Here is a 16095-nt window from a genome sequence, read left to right as displayed (position 1 = left end):
ATGGTTGCTGGAACGATCCGGTATGGTTTGATGTTTCTACCTAACTCTAAGCTGACTTTCTGTGGAAATATAGCTCAGTGGCGGCGGAACACCTTCAATTAAGGGGGGGGGGGGGCACAGGCGGCTTTTGGTCCCATTCTTTCCATGCAACACCGATAGGCCTGATGTTAAAATGCCAAAATCAAAGGGGGACACGGCGTCCCGGTGCCCCCCCCCCCCCCCCCCCCCCCCACCCCATTCCACCACCTTTGATATGGCTAATGATATGTTAAAATTGACTAAGAAAATACGGCTGATGATATACATAAATGTGTCTTATGTTCCATAAAAACCTAGGTATGTAGATAATTCTTGGAATGCTGACTCAGCTGAGAATATCTACAATCCATAATTCAATAAAATGGGCCTACAAATATACAGAATAACCCGAGATGGCCTCGGGACTAGCCTTTGAACGGATCCAATCTGCTTCCAGGCAACAGGTCCATTCGGCGGTACGGTGGCGGACTAGCCTCCTCGGTGCTGAAGCCTCAGTCAGTCTCTTGTGGCCTCTGCGTTCTGTCAACTGACTGCCAACAAAATGTTTTTAGGGTAAAAATAAACATCAATCACAAACAAATCAAAACACAAATCGAGCAAACCGGACTAACCTATACGGTTTATCAGAACCACAGGGAAATATCAAATATTGTATGCCTTCAGTTGACCAGCGGACGAAGTGAACGAGTGAGTTTACTTGTGATTATGAGAAAAAATAAATAAATAAATAAATAAATAGAAGCAGACTGATCGTAATTATCTCGGCAACCGCGGGACCAATCGGCAAGCGGCTGCATCAGACAGCCTCAGCCCTTCAAACATTATTTTGAGCTTCTCTGAATGCCTTTGGGTGATGGCTACGGCACGAATCATATCCCAAACCAGGAGATTTAACTTTTAAAACATTTTCCGCTCAACAACTGGGTAGATTGTGAATTTTGCTCACGTCCACAGTCCTAAGGGCTTGGCTAAAGAAGGACTTGGCTTGGCTGATTGTGCTCAAAGCTAGGTGCGACGTCAATAGGCGGCTAAATAGGTATAGATAACACTGATCAGTTCGCACGTTCGTGGATCACGTGTTCACAGGCCTTACTAAGGCCTGTGAACACGTGTTTCGCTCGCTCGTCACTATTCCAAAAGACGTCTTTGATGAGTGGTGGGGGACATTGCTGATTTCAGATTACAATACCGATCTACCATTTCTTGTAAGTCGCGTTTATTTGCCTCCAGAGTCCAGCTCATTCTTCCCAAGCTGCAAAGTGCACTGACCCGAGTCCTCTAAGAATACGTATTGAACTGTTATTTGCGTGGATCAAAAGGGCCAAGTCGGAAGCTGTGAGGTGTGAACGGAAGCTCCCTGTCTCTGCCCACTGAGCAGGGAGACAGTGAGGGTGAGCCCTCACGGCTGTCTCTCCCCTTTGTCTAGCTACAGGCTACAGGAGCTACAGGATGCGTAGCCACGGGATGTGGCGGTAGCCCATTTACGCCACTGGAGAGATAGCTTTACTGAAAACGGCATCGACAATCGCTTCTTATTTCTTACACTTTATCATTCCTCACTCTTTCCCGTGAGACCGAGCGATCATCCCGCACGGCGCACCACCACAGCGGCACTTCAAAGCAAAGCGGCACGTTTATCTCCAGCGCCAGCCAATCAGCGACCAGCATTGGCCACGCCGGAAGGATGCTGCGCGCTGATTGGTCGAACGGTTTGTGAACTGGGGGACAGGAGGGATGGGGCACGGATGGAGACGCGTGGGACGCAGCGTGCTTCCGTGGTTTGTGCATTGGCGGGCGTGGTGAAGCTGCGTCCAGGGGCGGTGAGGATCTCGGTGAGGTGAGTGACTGTTGGAAAATGTGCGAACTTGATTCAGATTACAATCGTTTTCACGCCATCGCGACTCGGTGGGTGATGTTGATGTGGTGGACTGAAACGTTGCCAACAGTAAGACACTTTATTCGACTGTTTGAATTCGTTGAAACATGATTTTTTTACGAGTTTCATACATAAGTGACATCGCACATCAGTGATAACTTTTCATAACATCGGATAAAATCAGCTTCAAAAAGGGATTAAACCAAGGATCAAACAGGGACGTGTATTACAGTCGCGTTTTGGCTTCGTAATTGGTGCACCTTTTGAATTGTTCCTACTTCCTAACGTTTGATTTTAAAAGTTAGAAAACAACATGTCAGACGATAAAAGTACCTGGCAAACAGATTAATTGGAATCTTTTGTATCGACGCTATCGCCTATCAGGCTCGCTACTCTTTCACTTGGGAAGTCAAAACGTCTTCCATGAGGTATTTTGATTTTCTAACGTTTCTAATGTTGTTCTATAGGCGGTGTCACTCGGACATAGTGTAATTGTCTAAAAAAAGTGACCTCAGTTGTCACCATGAGAAAGCTTTTGGTCTTTTTTTTTTTTTTTTTGCTCAACGCTTTTGAGATGAGATGGTGTCAGGAGGCCCACGTTAAAAAAACTGAATTCAACGAGAAAAGCGGCATTGAAACCCCTTCTAATCAGCGATTCTCAGTCTCTGGACAGCTGAGTTGTTTGCTGATTGGGCAATGGTTGGTGCCGTGGGATGTTTGTAGTGTGTATTTACGAACATCTTAGCACTGTCTAACCGGACCCGCTTGTAGCTTCTGGATTCCCACGTCCAGTTAGGAAAACGGCGCCTGAACAAGCCTGCTGTAACTTGGTTGCTGACCGGTGCCGGTAAACCTAGGTCGCATCCGAGAAGTCGACAAGAAATGGGAAAATATTTTGGGTGTTTTAGGTTTGGGCTAGAGCCCAAATCACCAAAGATCATCAAAGATCACATTTTCCCGAATTAGGCGTAAAAGAAAAACGTCGCAGAATTAGTGTATCAACAAGGAAACCTCTTCATGTCTCGGAAACACGTTCCAAAACTTTTAAATGCTCGTTGGCTAACCCGTTTTCAGATTTGGCCTCACACCCGCGCAATGAATTGGCCACTACCAAATATAAAACAGCGTCAAAGTAGACATAACATGCTATCTTTGAATAACTTTTCACTAAATGATTGTATGAAGTTTCTTTTCGTTTTCCATTCCTCCCTCCGTCGGGAGCAGGTTAGCGACTGAGGCGCTGTTGTACTGGTTAACAGCAAGTCACAACTTATTATTAGATTATATCGTGCTTAAAAAATTATATCACTTGATCACAGCCGAATATGCCATTCATTCGAATATTCGTCCTTTCATAACTTTCGTAAAAGCAACATGAAAATAAAATTAATGAGTTTTCATAGATAGGTTTTGTTGCGGAGTAAGTTTAAAGGCCTGGCTACACTATGCGTTTTCTTCGTGCGTTTTTTGCGTGTTTGCGTGTTTTGCGTGATATCGTTCTAGAAAAAAAGAACGATATTACGTTTTTGTGATGTTTTTCACCTTAAATTTTAGTTACATAAGAGTTATATTAGCTTTTGTATATAACCAAAGTAAAAATTATATTGTTTATAACTTTTTTCCTAGAACGATATTACGCAAAACACGCAAACCTGCAAAAACGCACGCAGAAAACGCATAGTGTAGCCAGGCCTTAAGTCTTAAGAAGATGACTATCATTCATTACCATTGCCATATTACCTCTCAAATAGCGCTCAAGTTATATGACCAAATATTATTTGAATGAATGGACAAATGACATTGGATACGGTTTACGAATGAACGGACAATGTATGAATCCAAAGAGCTTTAATGCTTATCCACTTTCACGATCGAAAAAAAAAACAGCTGAGTCCTCAAGCCGAAGTAAGGCTGGCAAATTTCCCATAACATTGCACGTGACATCCTTCATTTTACATAGATGCATTTTAGTTATAGGGGCGCTCGGGTGGCACTTGGTAATGGCTGTCCGATGTCCGAAATGTCCCATGTCCGTATACCTGGTCCCGTGCTTCTGCTGCTGCTGCTGCTGAACTCCTGTCTCGTCTCCGAATCTGCTAAAGCTCGGGGCGTGGCGACCGGGGCACGTCTCGTTCAACACGGTTCCAGTCACGACGCACACAACCACCGACGATGATACACCGCCACGATACCGCAAACCATTCACGACTCTTCACTAACGAAGGCGCCACGCTCGTGATTGGAGCGTGCAGTGGTGTCAAAAAAGTTGCTGGAAAACAGTGAAAGGCAGCCAAAGTCAGCGAAAAGCAGCTGCTGACACTGAAAAAGAGACGGTGGTGCAAAATGTTGTGATGTCTGGCCTCGCCCCGGCGGAGATATCTGCCAATTCGGTCTTCGTTCGCCTGGTTTCGTAAGGTTTATCCAAAGCGGCGATCGCTCGGACAGCCTTTTCGTGGCCCGGTGGCGGTATGTACGTGATCGCTACTCGATTTTGACTCCCTGGGGTCATGCACAACGGTGTCCCTGAATTAGCAATCTTTAAAAACATCGGCTCTCGACATGATGTAGACCTGCTATCGTAAGTGACGCAGTGTTTTGGGGCTGAAGGCTTTTGTCACGTCTCGAAGCACTGAGCAAGTCAGATTCCTGCTGTAACTTAGATGAGCCGCTGTTGAGCGTTTTTAGCTTCTGGGCGATTGGTCGAGGAAGAGGGAGAGCTAAGGAATGCAGTCATAAGATTATGTCGCGGCACCCTGTTACAAGAAATCAGGAGCCCAGGAACACAATGTAACCGTGCATCTATACATCGGTGCTCGTAGTTCGACGGCTTCACTAGACTTGCTCCCATGCCTTAGGCAAGCTTGGAAGGGTGGCTGAATTTAGAAAATGTCATGTCAGCGCTTTAGAAGCCCAAACATGATTTATTTCTGATACTGACAGTCCGGTAGGCGATCGCCCTAACTAAATCTCAACTAGATGTCTTCATGAGCTGATGTGTTTTGATGAATGGGCGAATTTGTGATATGCTGTTCAAAATTCAAGAGCCTTTCCTGATTCAGCTGTAAAGATAAACTTCCCTTTCCCATACGACTGGCTGGTGAGAAAAGGGATAGGTTCCACAATCACTAAATTGGTACAATTAATGCTTGCTCCAAAAAAACAAAATCCAACTTTAATATCTTAGCATATCAAAATGCAAAGCTGTTTGTTCAACACCAAACGGTTCAATGAGCTGTGCCCTGACATTTTTTTTTTCTCTGTTCCAGATGACATCACTACCACCCTCCATCACCACGACAGACTCGTGCTCCTCAGCCGGCGACGGTGGCAGTCCGGACATCCCGCGAAGGAAGCGGTCTTCCAAACCTCGCACGCGCGCTCGCAGTCCCACCCAGCTGGTTCGACTACGCCGAATGAGGCGTGCCAAGGCGAACGACCGCGAGCGCAACCGCATGCACATGCTGAACCACGCGCTGGAGAAGCTACGCACCGTGCTGCCCGCCTTCCCTGAGGAGACGCGACTAACCAAGATTGAGACACTCCGGTTCGCCAACAGTTACATCGTGGCACTGGCTCGTACTCTGGAATCCGCCAGTGGTGGTGGTGGCGGTGATGACGGTGGCGCCGGAGGAGGAATCCGTGACGCGGATGGCAGTGTGCTGCTCGCGGTGGGTAACGTGACTGTGCGCCTGGGACGGGACGGAAACACCGTGAGTGCCCAACCGGCGGCAGTGATGTCGGATGCTGGAATGTTTGGAGGTCCGACCACGCCGGTCCCAGTGAAAACAGAGCCCAGCTACTCCCCTCAGAATGGTCTGTACCCATTGTACGAGCCTCAGACATCCGCGGCGGCGTATGCGGGTCACGTGACCGCCGCGGGCGGTTTCGGGTCATGGCCGGCGGCGATGGACTTTGGACGGTCAGCCAATCATCAGGCTGTGTTTGACGGTGGCCACGCCCACTCGCTGATGCCTACCACGTGCTATGCGGGCGATGGGCACCTTCAGCCGGACTATGGGTGTGGGTTCATGTTGTGATTGTCACGTGGTGTCTGCAAAGTGTCTTGTCTGGGGCTGAGAGTCAACATTCGAGCGCGTCATATGCCTTGAGCCGTTAAAGGAAGCAGTCTTGCCAATTTAGTCAATTACTTTTGTTGTAAACCGAAGAGGGTTGTTAGTTTTTATACGTTTTTATCGGGTTTAGGAGCTGAATACTGGATAGTAGAAAGTAGGTACATGTTTTATAACCTCGCAAAGAGTGACACTATGTCATGCCACTTTTAAGATGATTGTGAGAAGTTCACACGTGTTTGCTTTTATTTGAAGTTTCTATGCGTTGATTTCCGTTCGATAAATATCCAGAAAATATGCATTCACTGAAAATCTTAGAAGGCGTAAACACCTGCGTTGACAATCAGGGGAGTTAAGAATGGCGGTTTAACCGCAAATGAAAGAAAGCATCGTTTTATCATGCTCTACATACAATGAAGATTAGATGCGTATTTTCTATGTGTGGGTACTTTTGCCAAGCAATTGTGCATCTCAAAGGCTTCGCACAATCAAAACACAAATCATGCAAGTGTTTATTTTGTATATAGCAGTATGCATTTTGTTTTCAATACAACGGTGATTTGAAACATGAGTGTTGTTTAGGTGTGGTCATGTCCGATTACGGTGAATGGTAAAATCACGATTCATAGGAATAGAGTTTCCGTAGACCTGCGCAATGGGACGATAATAGGAATCTGTTGTGGAGTTTTGTAACAATAACGTCATCTGTTAGAGATATATATTATAGGATCTGACATTTCACCCGTATGCTTCTACCAGCTCTTCCCTAGTAAGGTTCCCTAGTATTTGCTGTTATCACCAATAATAATCTACATACAGTGAACAAACACGCCGGCTGCCTAGCGCAGCGGCTCACAGCAATAGCAGCAGAATGGACGCACATCTGCCTCCTGTATGACATACACTTCATAGCCCCCAGCCTGAATGGACTCCATCGCTGCCACCAGAAAACCATCCCATCCGTCGCCCGGCCATCACTTTCCAACCCTTTTCCACAGTGTCTAAAACATCAGACCAACCGAGTCTAAAGTGTTTTTCAACACTTGAACATCGTGGTAGCTAATCACGTGCTGTTTTGTGTCGACTCTCCCGTCGACAGCTGACTGCACTAATCTCACTCGCTACCGACAATATCCGTCGCTTTATCTCCGGCGTGAATAATTCACGACGGTTTATCTTTCATGTGAATCACAATTCACGGTGCTTATCTCTGTGAAGAGAACAATTCGCGTGGCGTCGCCTGGCGCAGCTGCCGCTGGTTTAACCCTTTCGCGGCAGAGCTTCGTTGTGTCATGCCCTCTCATCGCGTCTACCACGCGGTGGGATAGAAAGATGCGGTTGGTATGGGGCTGGCGGTTTTTAGCGGGTTTGAATTTAGGCGTGACATTGCCAGGTGGGGCGATGAGTTGATGGCATGGTGTAGGTCGAACGATGGGTAACTCTTGCGGTGACACTGTGAAGGGACAAGATTAGGTATAAGAGCTGAAGTAATTTTAATATAATTCGGACCAGCATTCGACGAATGTCGAACATAGTCTTATCATTTATATATTAAATCATTTAGATACAATAAATTCGGGGAAAATGCAGCTAAATTCCATTTAGAGAGCAGCGAACACTGCATGCAACAGCTCTCATTTGGCACAGTTACGCCCAGAGGCCAGAACTGACATAGCGACAAAATGACACACACCATGATACAACCAATACACAGTACCAAAACCATGACACAACTTATATGCCATGACACAACTGACACAACTGACACACACCATGACGCGCTGACACCTCGAACCACACCAGCGCCGGCGGCGGCAGTGCTAAATTGCAGACCACGACTAAACTGTCCATCAAATCCCAGACGGGGCGGGCAGGTGTCACTACCCTCCCCCCCCCTCCCCCTGGCGGCGGCACCGCGCGCTCCAATCAATATTGTGACAAAATGACGGGCCGATAATTTTCCCCGCCGGCGTCGCTCCCCCCCCTGTCCCACACCGCCGTACTGGGGCGAACACGAGAAAAATGGGGGAACATGATTCGTGGAAGGGTTACCGCGCGCGGGCGTCGCTTGCGCCGGCGCCAGTAGCGGCGGAGCGACGCGGTGGTAGCGGCGGCGGCGGCGGCGGCGAGGGCACGAGACCCGTGTAATTGTTATGTAAAACGGAACGAATCGCCTATCCGGTGTCCTCCCACTTCTGTGGGGTCCGTACAGAAGAGAACGGGGATGCATGGATTACGCTCATTATGAGAAAGGGTGGCATGGGAAAAGCTGGGATTTAGCGTTTTGTGAGCTGGGATAATAGTGCAGATGAATTTAAATGACCGGGAGAGTTCGAATTAGGGCACATGGTTTTCTCGTTGGAGATGTAAGAACTTTTTCAAGACTATGTAGTTTAGAGTTTCGCATCGTTACGTCCAGTATCATTAGTGTTTTCGTATAGGTAGGTATAATGCACATTTGCCTCATTTTGAAAGAGCATGAACGCCAAACGGTATCCTACGTTTTAACCCTGCAAAATGCACAATGTTGAAAATAGCTCACAACGCGCCAAACCCCTTACGAGTTCGATTGTTAAATGCGAGCGTTTAACTTTAACTTCTTCCTCTTCTCCCAATCAGACGGCTACTCCTCCCAGTCTCTTAGGACGCACGAATGAACAAGAGTTGGTGCCATTACTGATCAAAACATTCGGCGTATCTGTGCAATGCTGAAAGAGTCGAGATTCAATAAGAAACAATTGATTTTTTAGGCTAGGTCTAGTGTTTTCATTATTGCCTTGACCTTTATATTTACAACACAGTACCATACACTTCACGAGCAATAATAAAAATATGGCAAAAAAAATATATCCAGACAAATGCTGATAGGTATGGCATTGCAATTATCACATATCAACGTAAAGGTAATCTACACCCCACATAAATTTCAATCATCATCCCTCTCCTATCATAATCCACACTAACCAAATACCCCCAGGGCACCTTTTGCCCCATTACCGAACACCCAACCCCTCCCTTCTCCAGTGACCCTGCCCCTGACCCCAGTACGACAACGACTGGCGTTCAGCGCAAATCCCCGCCGAACCGACAGCCATCCAACTCTGTTAGATTAATCAACCCTTCTGCTGATTGGTGCATTGAGGCGTCCCGGCGCTCTGTGCCCTGAGGGCAGGGGAGGGGAGAGGGATCACTGCTCCAGGGGCCATCCCGCGAGGCCCCCCACCGCGCGCCCCACCCCATTGTTCCGGCGGAGCGGACGACAGACAGCCAGCGCGGCTGCGCGTGGTAGGGGCTTACATGCGACACCGCCGCATCTCTAGATACTTACAGTTTGGAGTGAACTGTGTAACTGTTCTTCCATTATCAAAATATATCGACTCCAAAGTTTCGAGTATCTTTGTATCTTTGAGTAGTTAGCGCTCAATTGGATACAATAATCTGAGTTTCACAAGGTCAACTAAATAGCTTTACTTGCCGGTGTGACTGTTTTTTGCATTGACACTTCCAACCCGAAATCACGTCCCTTTTCATCCAAACCCGAACCATTCCATAACGCTGTCAACCACATCACCCATCAACACTCAACAGACTAATATAAAAGGTGAGGCGACAAACCAGCTCCGCTCAACGACTCCAATCTCCAACAAAATTTCAACAGTTTGGCGGATTGGCCTCACCTCAGGAACCGCTACAGGCTACAGCCGCCGCGCCGGCCGCCCTTCCCCCCCCCCCCCCATCCACCGGGTCCAAAGGGGTGATTGAAATCAGCGTGCCCGCGCCCGCCTCCGTGCGCCGCCGCCGCCGCCGGGGACGCCCGGCCCTCGAGCCAGCTGCGGGCTACGCACCGAGCGTTCAAACTCGTGATTTACGAGCGTTGGAGGCGCGGCTGGAGCTCGGTGGCTGTATCGAGAGCCCTGCGGGCGGGAGGATAGCCGCGTCATAGCGCTCATCCGCCGCCGAGTCATCCATCACAGAGAGAACAAGAGGAGTCGAGGGTAGGACGGTAGCACCCGGGCGGGGAGGGGAGGGGAGGGACAGCTACAGGGCGGCCGGCGGGGTTAGTGAGGGCCTCAGCTAGGGGCAGGACAGGCATGAGGCACTGCACTGCACGCGACCACTGGCGGATCCAGGGGGCATTTGGAGAAAATGCCCTCCTCCCTCCCTGCAGCGTCCAAGACCGCCTTTTGCTTTCTGGGCCTCGTTTCATAAAGCAAGTCCGTAACTTACGCCGGTTTTTGGTCTTGTATTGCAAGCGCATGTGAAGCGATGACGATAGTTTGAATCGTTTAATTTATTTATCCTGCAAGCAAGAACAGAAGGGAGAAGGGGAAATAAATTTATCGCTTCCCATGTGCTTGCAATACAAGCCCAAAAACCGGCGTAAGTTACGGAATCGCTTTATGAAACGAGGCCCTGGATCCACCAGTGCACGTGACGAGAGAGGCATGAAGCACTGCACCGAGCGAGGACAACCACCGGGCGGGAACAGTGTGGGCAGGACGGGGCGGGGATCAGGATACCTAAGTGTGGGCCTCAGCCAGGAATGGATGGGGCAGCCAGGCTAGGGATAGTATGAGGCCGCATGACACCCAGGTGGTGGGAGGGATACTAGGCGAAGTTAGTAACCAGGCGAAGTAGTATAGGCGGTCTTTATATGGGGTTTAGCCCAGAGCTAGACTTCGAACAGCGGTAGTTGATCTTGAAGCAAGCCGCCAGGATAATGTTTTGTCCCTTGTTAAATCTCAACCTTATTCCTTCAAGGGGCAGGGACAGGGTGGGGATAATCACGTGGCGGGGATATTGGGCTACGTTTCAACTTTCACGCACTCGGTTTGTGCCCGCCTGCTGATGACCTTGGGTAAGGTCGGGTCGTCACAACAAATGCAAATCACCTTCTGGCGTTTTTGGCTTTTCTTTGGAAGCCGAGCGTTAGCGCACCACTCATGAATTTAATCGAAGAGAAAGCGAGAAACGCCAGCGGCCTGGCCATCCTATCATCCTGTGACCTTGAAGCAGTCGACGGGAAATGTCAAACTCCTCAATTGCTAGCCAAACTAGCAAAAAAGATCCGTATTCCGTCCTGTTGATTAACTGAGGTAGAATGGTCCCTGACATCGATGAGAAGTGTACACTTCTCATATGATATAGAAATGTGATATGTGATAGTGATATGTGATAGAAACGGAAGCTTACCTGACAAGCCTCCTCTCCTGAAGCAGCCCGAAATCTCCGAGGTGCAGCCATGCTGACCTTCTACGTTCCAGCTCGAACGCGCAGACGTCAATTCGCCATCACCATGAAAACACACAGTTCAGTCTTACCACGCTGACGCGAGCCACCACTCAATCACCTCGCCATACCACCCCATATCACTGCAATTATCACTGTTCACGACGGGGGGTCACCCCTAACACCACGCAACCATCACAGATACTTTTCGTAGCTGTCACCCTGCGATCACACCTGCGCGGCCATTTGTCTATACCAAAGCCCTATATACCGTCTATACGAGCCGAGCGGAAGTTGTTCAAAATCAGCGCTGCCAAACAAGAAAATAGGATTTTTTTAAAAACAAAATTTGCTTGATTTTCGTAACAAATATATCATCTACATTTAATTCAATTCCTCAACAGGTTATTGCTTTGTGTAAATAAAATATTTCGCTAGTAAATATACCCGAAAATTGTGTATTGCACATTTTAGAAGCACTGGCTTTCAGCCATAGTTGAGAAACGTTCTCGCAAAAAAAATAGTAGCAATACACAAAGCTGAGCCATCATTGATATCATTCAGCGAAGTCAGAGTTTCGGAGACATTGACAACTAATTATTCTATAACAGTCTATCCGCATCACACAATAAAAGAGCTAACATGACTTCCAAAGCTGTCGCCTTCGCGACGGCCATGCAAATTCAAGATGGCCGCGTGGACAACAAACTCCGCCGACGCGCCGTCAAAGGTGCCGCCCATCTGTCATCTGACGCGCTTCCAGACGGCGGCGGCGACCGCTCAAAGGACATCTGAAGCCGCGACCGCCTTGGAAGTCACATGTCCGTTGCTAGGAAACTGTGGAACTCAGAAGCCCCTCCCAGAGAGGGGTAAGGATCGGTCAGTCGGCTTCCGATCTATACTGTGCAGTTATCGTCTGAAGTGCGAAGTGGCGTGTCGGGTGTTTTGCTACAGAATCAGTGTAAGTGAGAATTATCATCAGCACGCATCGTGAGAGCGACGGTCGAAGTTAGATATGGAGTGGAACAGCAAACTACCGATTACCGTGTCGTGAGCGACTGGCAGCTTGGCCAGCCAAAATGTGCCGTCAGTCCCGTCGCTCGAGATCGGACGAACTTCTGACTCTGAGGATGGAACTAAGGAGCTCTGACCAGGTGAGTCCGTTTCAAGTATTGTTTAAATGATTTTATTGCCGATCTTTATCAAGGAACCGTCGTAGCTAATACTCGTGTTCTCCGAATTTGTTTTGCGTTGCTCTGCCGCCAAAAATCCCGAAGTTTCTGACTGCGTACAGAACTTGTGCACGGAATGCACGTGTGTGACGACTGACAGAGGTGGCTAAGTTATCCCACTGGCGGCTATGGCTTACGCATAAGGTAAAGCAAGTGTGATTAGAAGAGGCCCAAATTGTGGCGTTTTTAGTGGATTGAAGCCATAGCAGCATATGATCTACGTACCTCTAAAAACTTATTTTGGTACAAAAAGAAAACAAGCAAACACATTTTCTTCCTTTCTGGACCAGACTCGGGCCACACTCGCTGTCTCGGTGATGCCTGTTTCTTGCGCCACTGGCAGTACATCGCTTACATTCCACTTATCCTAAACAGACAGACCATCTTGACCAACAGGTGTCCCCATCTCCGGAGCCGGAGGAGCCCTCCGTCCAACAGGAGGAGCTCATCTACCGAGCCGGAGGGGACCGACTGATAGAGATAGAGCGGCTCATTAGGACGCAGATGCTCCCGCTTCGAGCCCGCGAGCCGAGCGGTCACTTGGACGGGCCTGAAACGGTCCGCCGCGCTGTGATGAGGTGTGGTGAGGACTGGGAGTTGGATCTGTGTGGAGTTGGAGACAGGGGCGTCGCCGACGGGGGGGTCGGGGGGGTCGTGACCCCCCCACTCTTGAAAACTGGGGGTGTCGACCCCCCCCACTTTTTGCGATGCTGAGTATGCTTTTTTAGCTTTTATGTCAGTAAAGCAGGCGTCAGCAACACCAACAAATACATCAGATTCAAAATCGTTTCAAGAGCTCCCTAAAGCCAATTAGCCAATTACCTAAAGGTCAATTAGCTGTGGGCGGGGAACACCAGCACTACAATGTTTTTAAGTAGCCCCCATCCTAGTACCTTTTTACCCCTCAAAGGATTGGACGCGCCAAAACTGCCCCGAGCGTTCGTCTGATCGTTTTAAAAAAATGGTCGCAGTCGATTCGTCGGATCAGTACCTAACTACAAAACTACAAGCTAGCCTCAGCCCCATGGCTACCGTCACAACTAGCTGTACAGTGCACATGTAGGGGAAAGGGAGCCAGATGGAACCGTCTCGGGCTTTCGCAAAGAAGTCGCGCAAAAAGGAGCCGATTGCAACAAAACTTCCGGTGCGCTCGAGTTAATCACCTACTTAAAATAAATCGACATCCCTGATTCAAATAAAGATGACCTTAGTTCACTTTTTCATAACGTGCTTTTAATTGATAGGGTAGTTTTTGGAGCTGATGTGATTTTTAACTTAGCGCCCATCTGAACATTTAAGAAGTAGTTGTGTTGCTTATTCATATAACATGCTAGGAAGCAATCGGTGGTGGTCATCCACTATTAGGTACTGGTCGATCTGACCTGACCTGATCTACCCCAAATGCATGGAGTCATCATCTTCGTTCAAAACTAAGATAACATTCGTAATCAGAACCTCGAAAAACCATCACAACTTACATTCGTTAAGTTCTAGCAGGTCCCGAGTTTCTCTACTTATTGGCGATGACCCTGAGTCCTGAGATGACCCGAAAACTTGTAAATGGGTATCATCGGCTTTCTCTCGTCACGGGCAGCATGCTCTTTTTTCCGCAAACCTGTAGATCGATCAGGGGTCGAAAGCATGCCTCAGCGTTAGTTTAGTATACGTTATACCTTAGCGACTGGGAAACCACCAATAGAAGGGCTACAGTGAAGCAGAAAACTATTCGATAGCTCTTTTAACGCTCTTTCGCTAGCTTCGCGTTAGATTTCATCTCAGGTCTATGTTTGGCCCATAAGAATGCAAACAGCTAACCGGACAGATTCTGCCGAAACATCTGCTTTGCAATCACTTTCGATTCCGTGAATTTGTATGGTATGTACATATGTTGTCTTGTCATCACCGTCTTGATCTCTTTGAGACGCGTCACATGAGTTAAAATTTAACCATTCAGAATTAGCGTTAAAACGACCTCAGGTCAACGTTATGTCCTGATCCACAGACTTCTCTATATATGGACTGTGCGCTGATCCGAGGAAATCAACATTGGAGGCCCAAAAATAAGCGCACTTTTATCCATCTTTTTACAATGAAAAGGGTGTCAGAATATTTACAAATTTGGATATAGGATAGCCCATACTTTTATCTACCTGTCGGATTACATTTTTTTTTTGTTGAATTCAAAATAAATAAGAAATAAAGGTATATAAATGAGAACATGTTTTCTCGTTCAGTTAGCCATTTGTTCACGCTGGAGGTATATGCTTCACAAATGCAGCCGTACTTCGCGCGCATTTTCTTGCTTTTGAATGTTGGTTGCATTGTTGGTTGTCGTTGCTAATTTGTCGGAACTAGTCATTTACTAGGGTTGACTATTAAGTAATGGAAGTGCCTTAAGCAATTAAACGGGTTTGCACGTGCACACATTATTTAGGTGTCATTTCATGCGCCGATCTTTTTTCTATCCAATAGTGAAGACCACATGTCCCTAGCTACTTTTTGCTATAAGCCATCGTCGTTTTCCCAAGAGACCACCCGAACCTGTGGCGCACCACCTGGCAATGGCCACCGCCAAAGCCGCACGCCAGCGCCGGGTGCAAGGTCATTAGAGCTCAGTTTGTTGTAGGGAAAAGGCCTACCAAGATCAGAAAATTTATTTTCTAAGTGTATGGAGCGACGCAGCCTCCCCACAGACGATAAGTCGGTGGTTTCATCGGTTTGAGAAAGAAAGCGCCGATCAGTCTTCTGGCGGCGTTCCAGGAGTGGGTCAAGACGAGGCTGGAATGGTGTGTGATGCTTGAAGGCGATTATGTGGAGTAGTGTATGCTGTCATTTATCGTGCCAATGTGTATTGTTTTGATGAAAATATAGAAATTGTCCATTGTGTAGCCATAACAATAAGCCAATAAGCTCTGATGACCTCGCGCTGGCGCTTGGCGCGCGATTTTGGCCATTGCCAGACTCCTTTTTCGTGGTGCGCCGCAGGTTTGGGTGGTCTCTTGGGAAAACGACGATAGCTTGGAGCAAAAAGTAGCTAAGGACATGTGGTCTTCACCATTGGATAGAAAAAACATCGGCGCATGAACTGACACCAAGAAAACATGTGCACGTGCAAAAACGTTTAATTGCTTAAGGCACTTCCATTACTTAATAGTCAACCCTAGTACATTGATTTTGAAAAGGGTTTTGAGAAATAACGATACATTATATAGGGCCACAAGAAGCAGTAAAAATAAGTAAGAAATAGCTCGAAAAATGGTCAAAAAAGGAAATAATATTATCGATCACTACCTCATCACGACCGGATCAGAAAACGTGTGGTGCGAAGATGTCATTCCGGGTATCAAGTCAGAGTCAGGGCAAGAAAATGTGAAACGAAACATAATTTCTAGCAAAAAGGCGACCTTTTAGCCTCCCGTATAACTAAAAGGAAAAAATGTTCACAGACGAAACCATCAATCGAGATAAGAGATAACGCTGAGGACAATCAGATTTGCAAGTTTACTTTTGCAAACACTGACTCCTGTGAGACTCACACAGCAAGAAGAAAAACAGGACGCTATCGACGGCGCCAGTCTCAGCATACTTCCTATAATGCCTAGTGCCTTATTTTATTCTGGAGAAAAAAAGACTCACTGAAAGGAGCTAC

General features: G+C 47.6%; 2 protein-coding genes across 2 annotated transcripts in view; both read left to right on the top strand.

The window, feature by feature from the left end:
* Window positions 1–1820: 1820 nt before the first annotated feature.
* On the top strand, window positions 1821–6551 carry LOC122367946 (neurogenin-3-like). Its single transcript, XM_043341499.1, has 2 exons — window positions 1821–1876; window positions 5182–6551. The coding sequence occupies exon 2, from the start codon at window positions 5182–5184 to the stop codon at window positions 5950–5952; it is 771 nt and encodes a 256-aa protein (XP_043197434.1). The 5' UTR covers window positions 1821–1876; the 3' UTR covers window positions 5953–6551.
* Window positions 6552–11889: 5338 nt separating this feature from the next.
* Window positions 11890–16095, top strand: part of LOC122367952 (trithorax group protein osa-like) — a 75714-nt gene continuing 71508 nt past the window's right edge. The window contains exon 1 of the mRNA XM_043341508.1: window positions 11890–12368. The gene's annotated coding sequence lies outside the window, so the exon portion shown is untranslated. The remainder of the gene's footprint in view (window positions 12369–16095) is intronic.

Source organism: Amphibalanus amphitrite, unplaced genomic scaffold, assembly GCF_019059575.1.
Source record: "Amphibalanus amphitrite isolate SeventyFive unplaced genomic scaffold, NRLGWU_Aamphi_draft 000910F_arrow, whole genome shotgun sequence".
Classification (NCBI taxonomy): domain Eukaryota; kingdom Metazoa; phylum Arthropoda; class Thecostraca; order Balanomorpha; family Balanidae; genus Amphibalanus; species Amphibalanus amphitrite.
The sequence above is the reverse complement of the archived record's forward strand: the minus strand, read 5'-3'. Positions and strand labels throughout refer to the sequence as shown.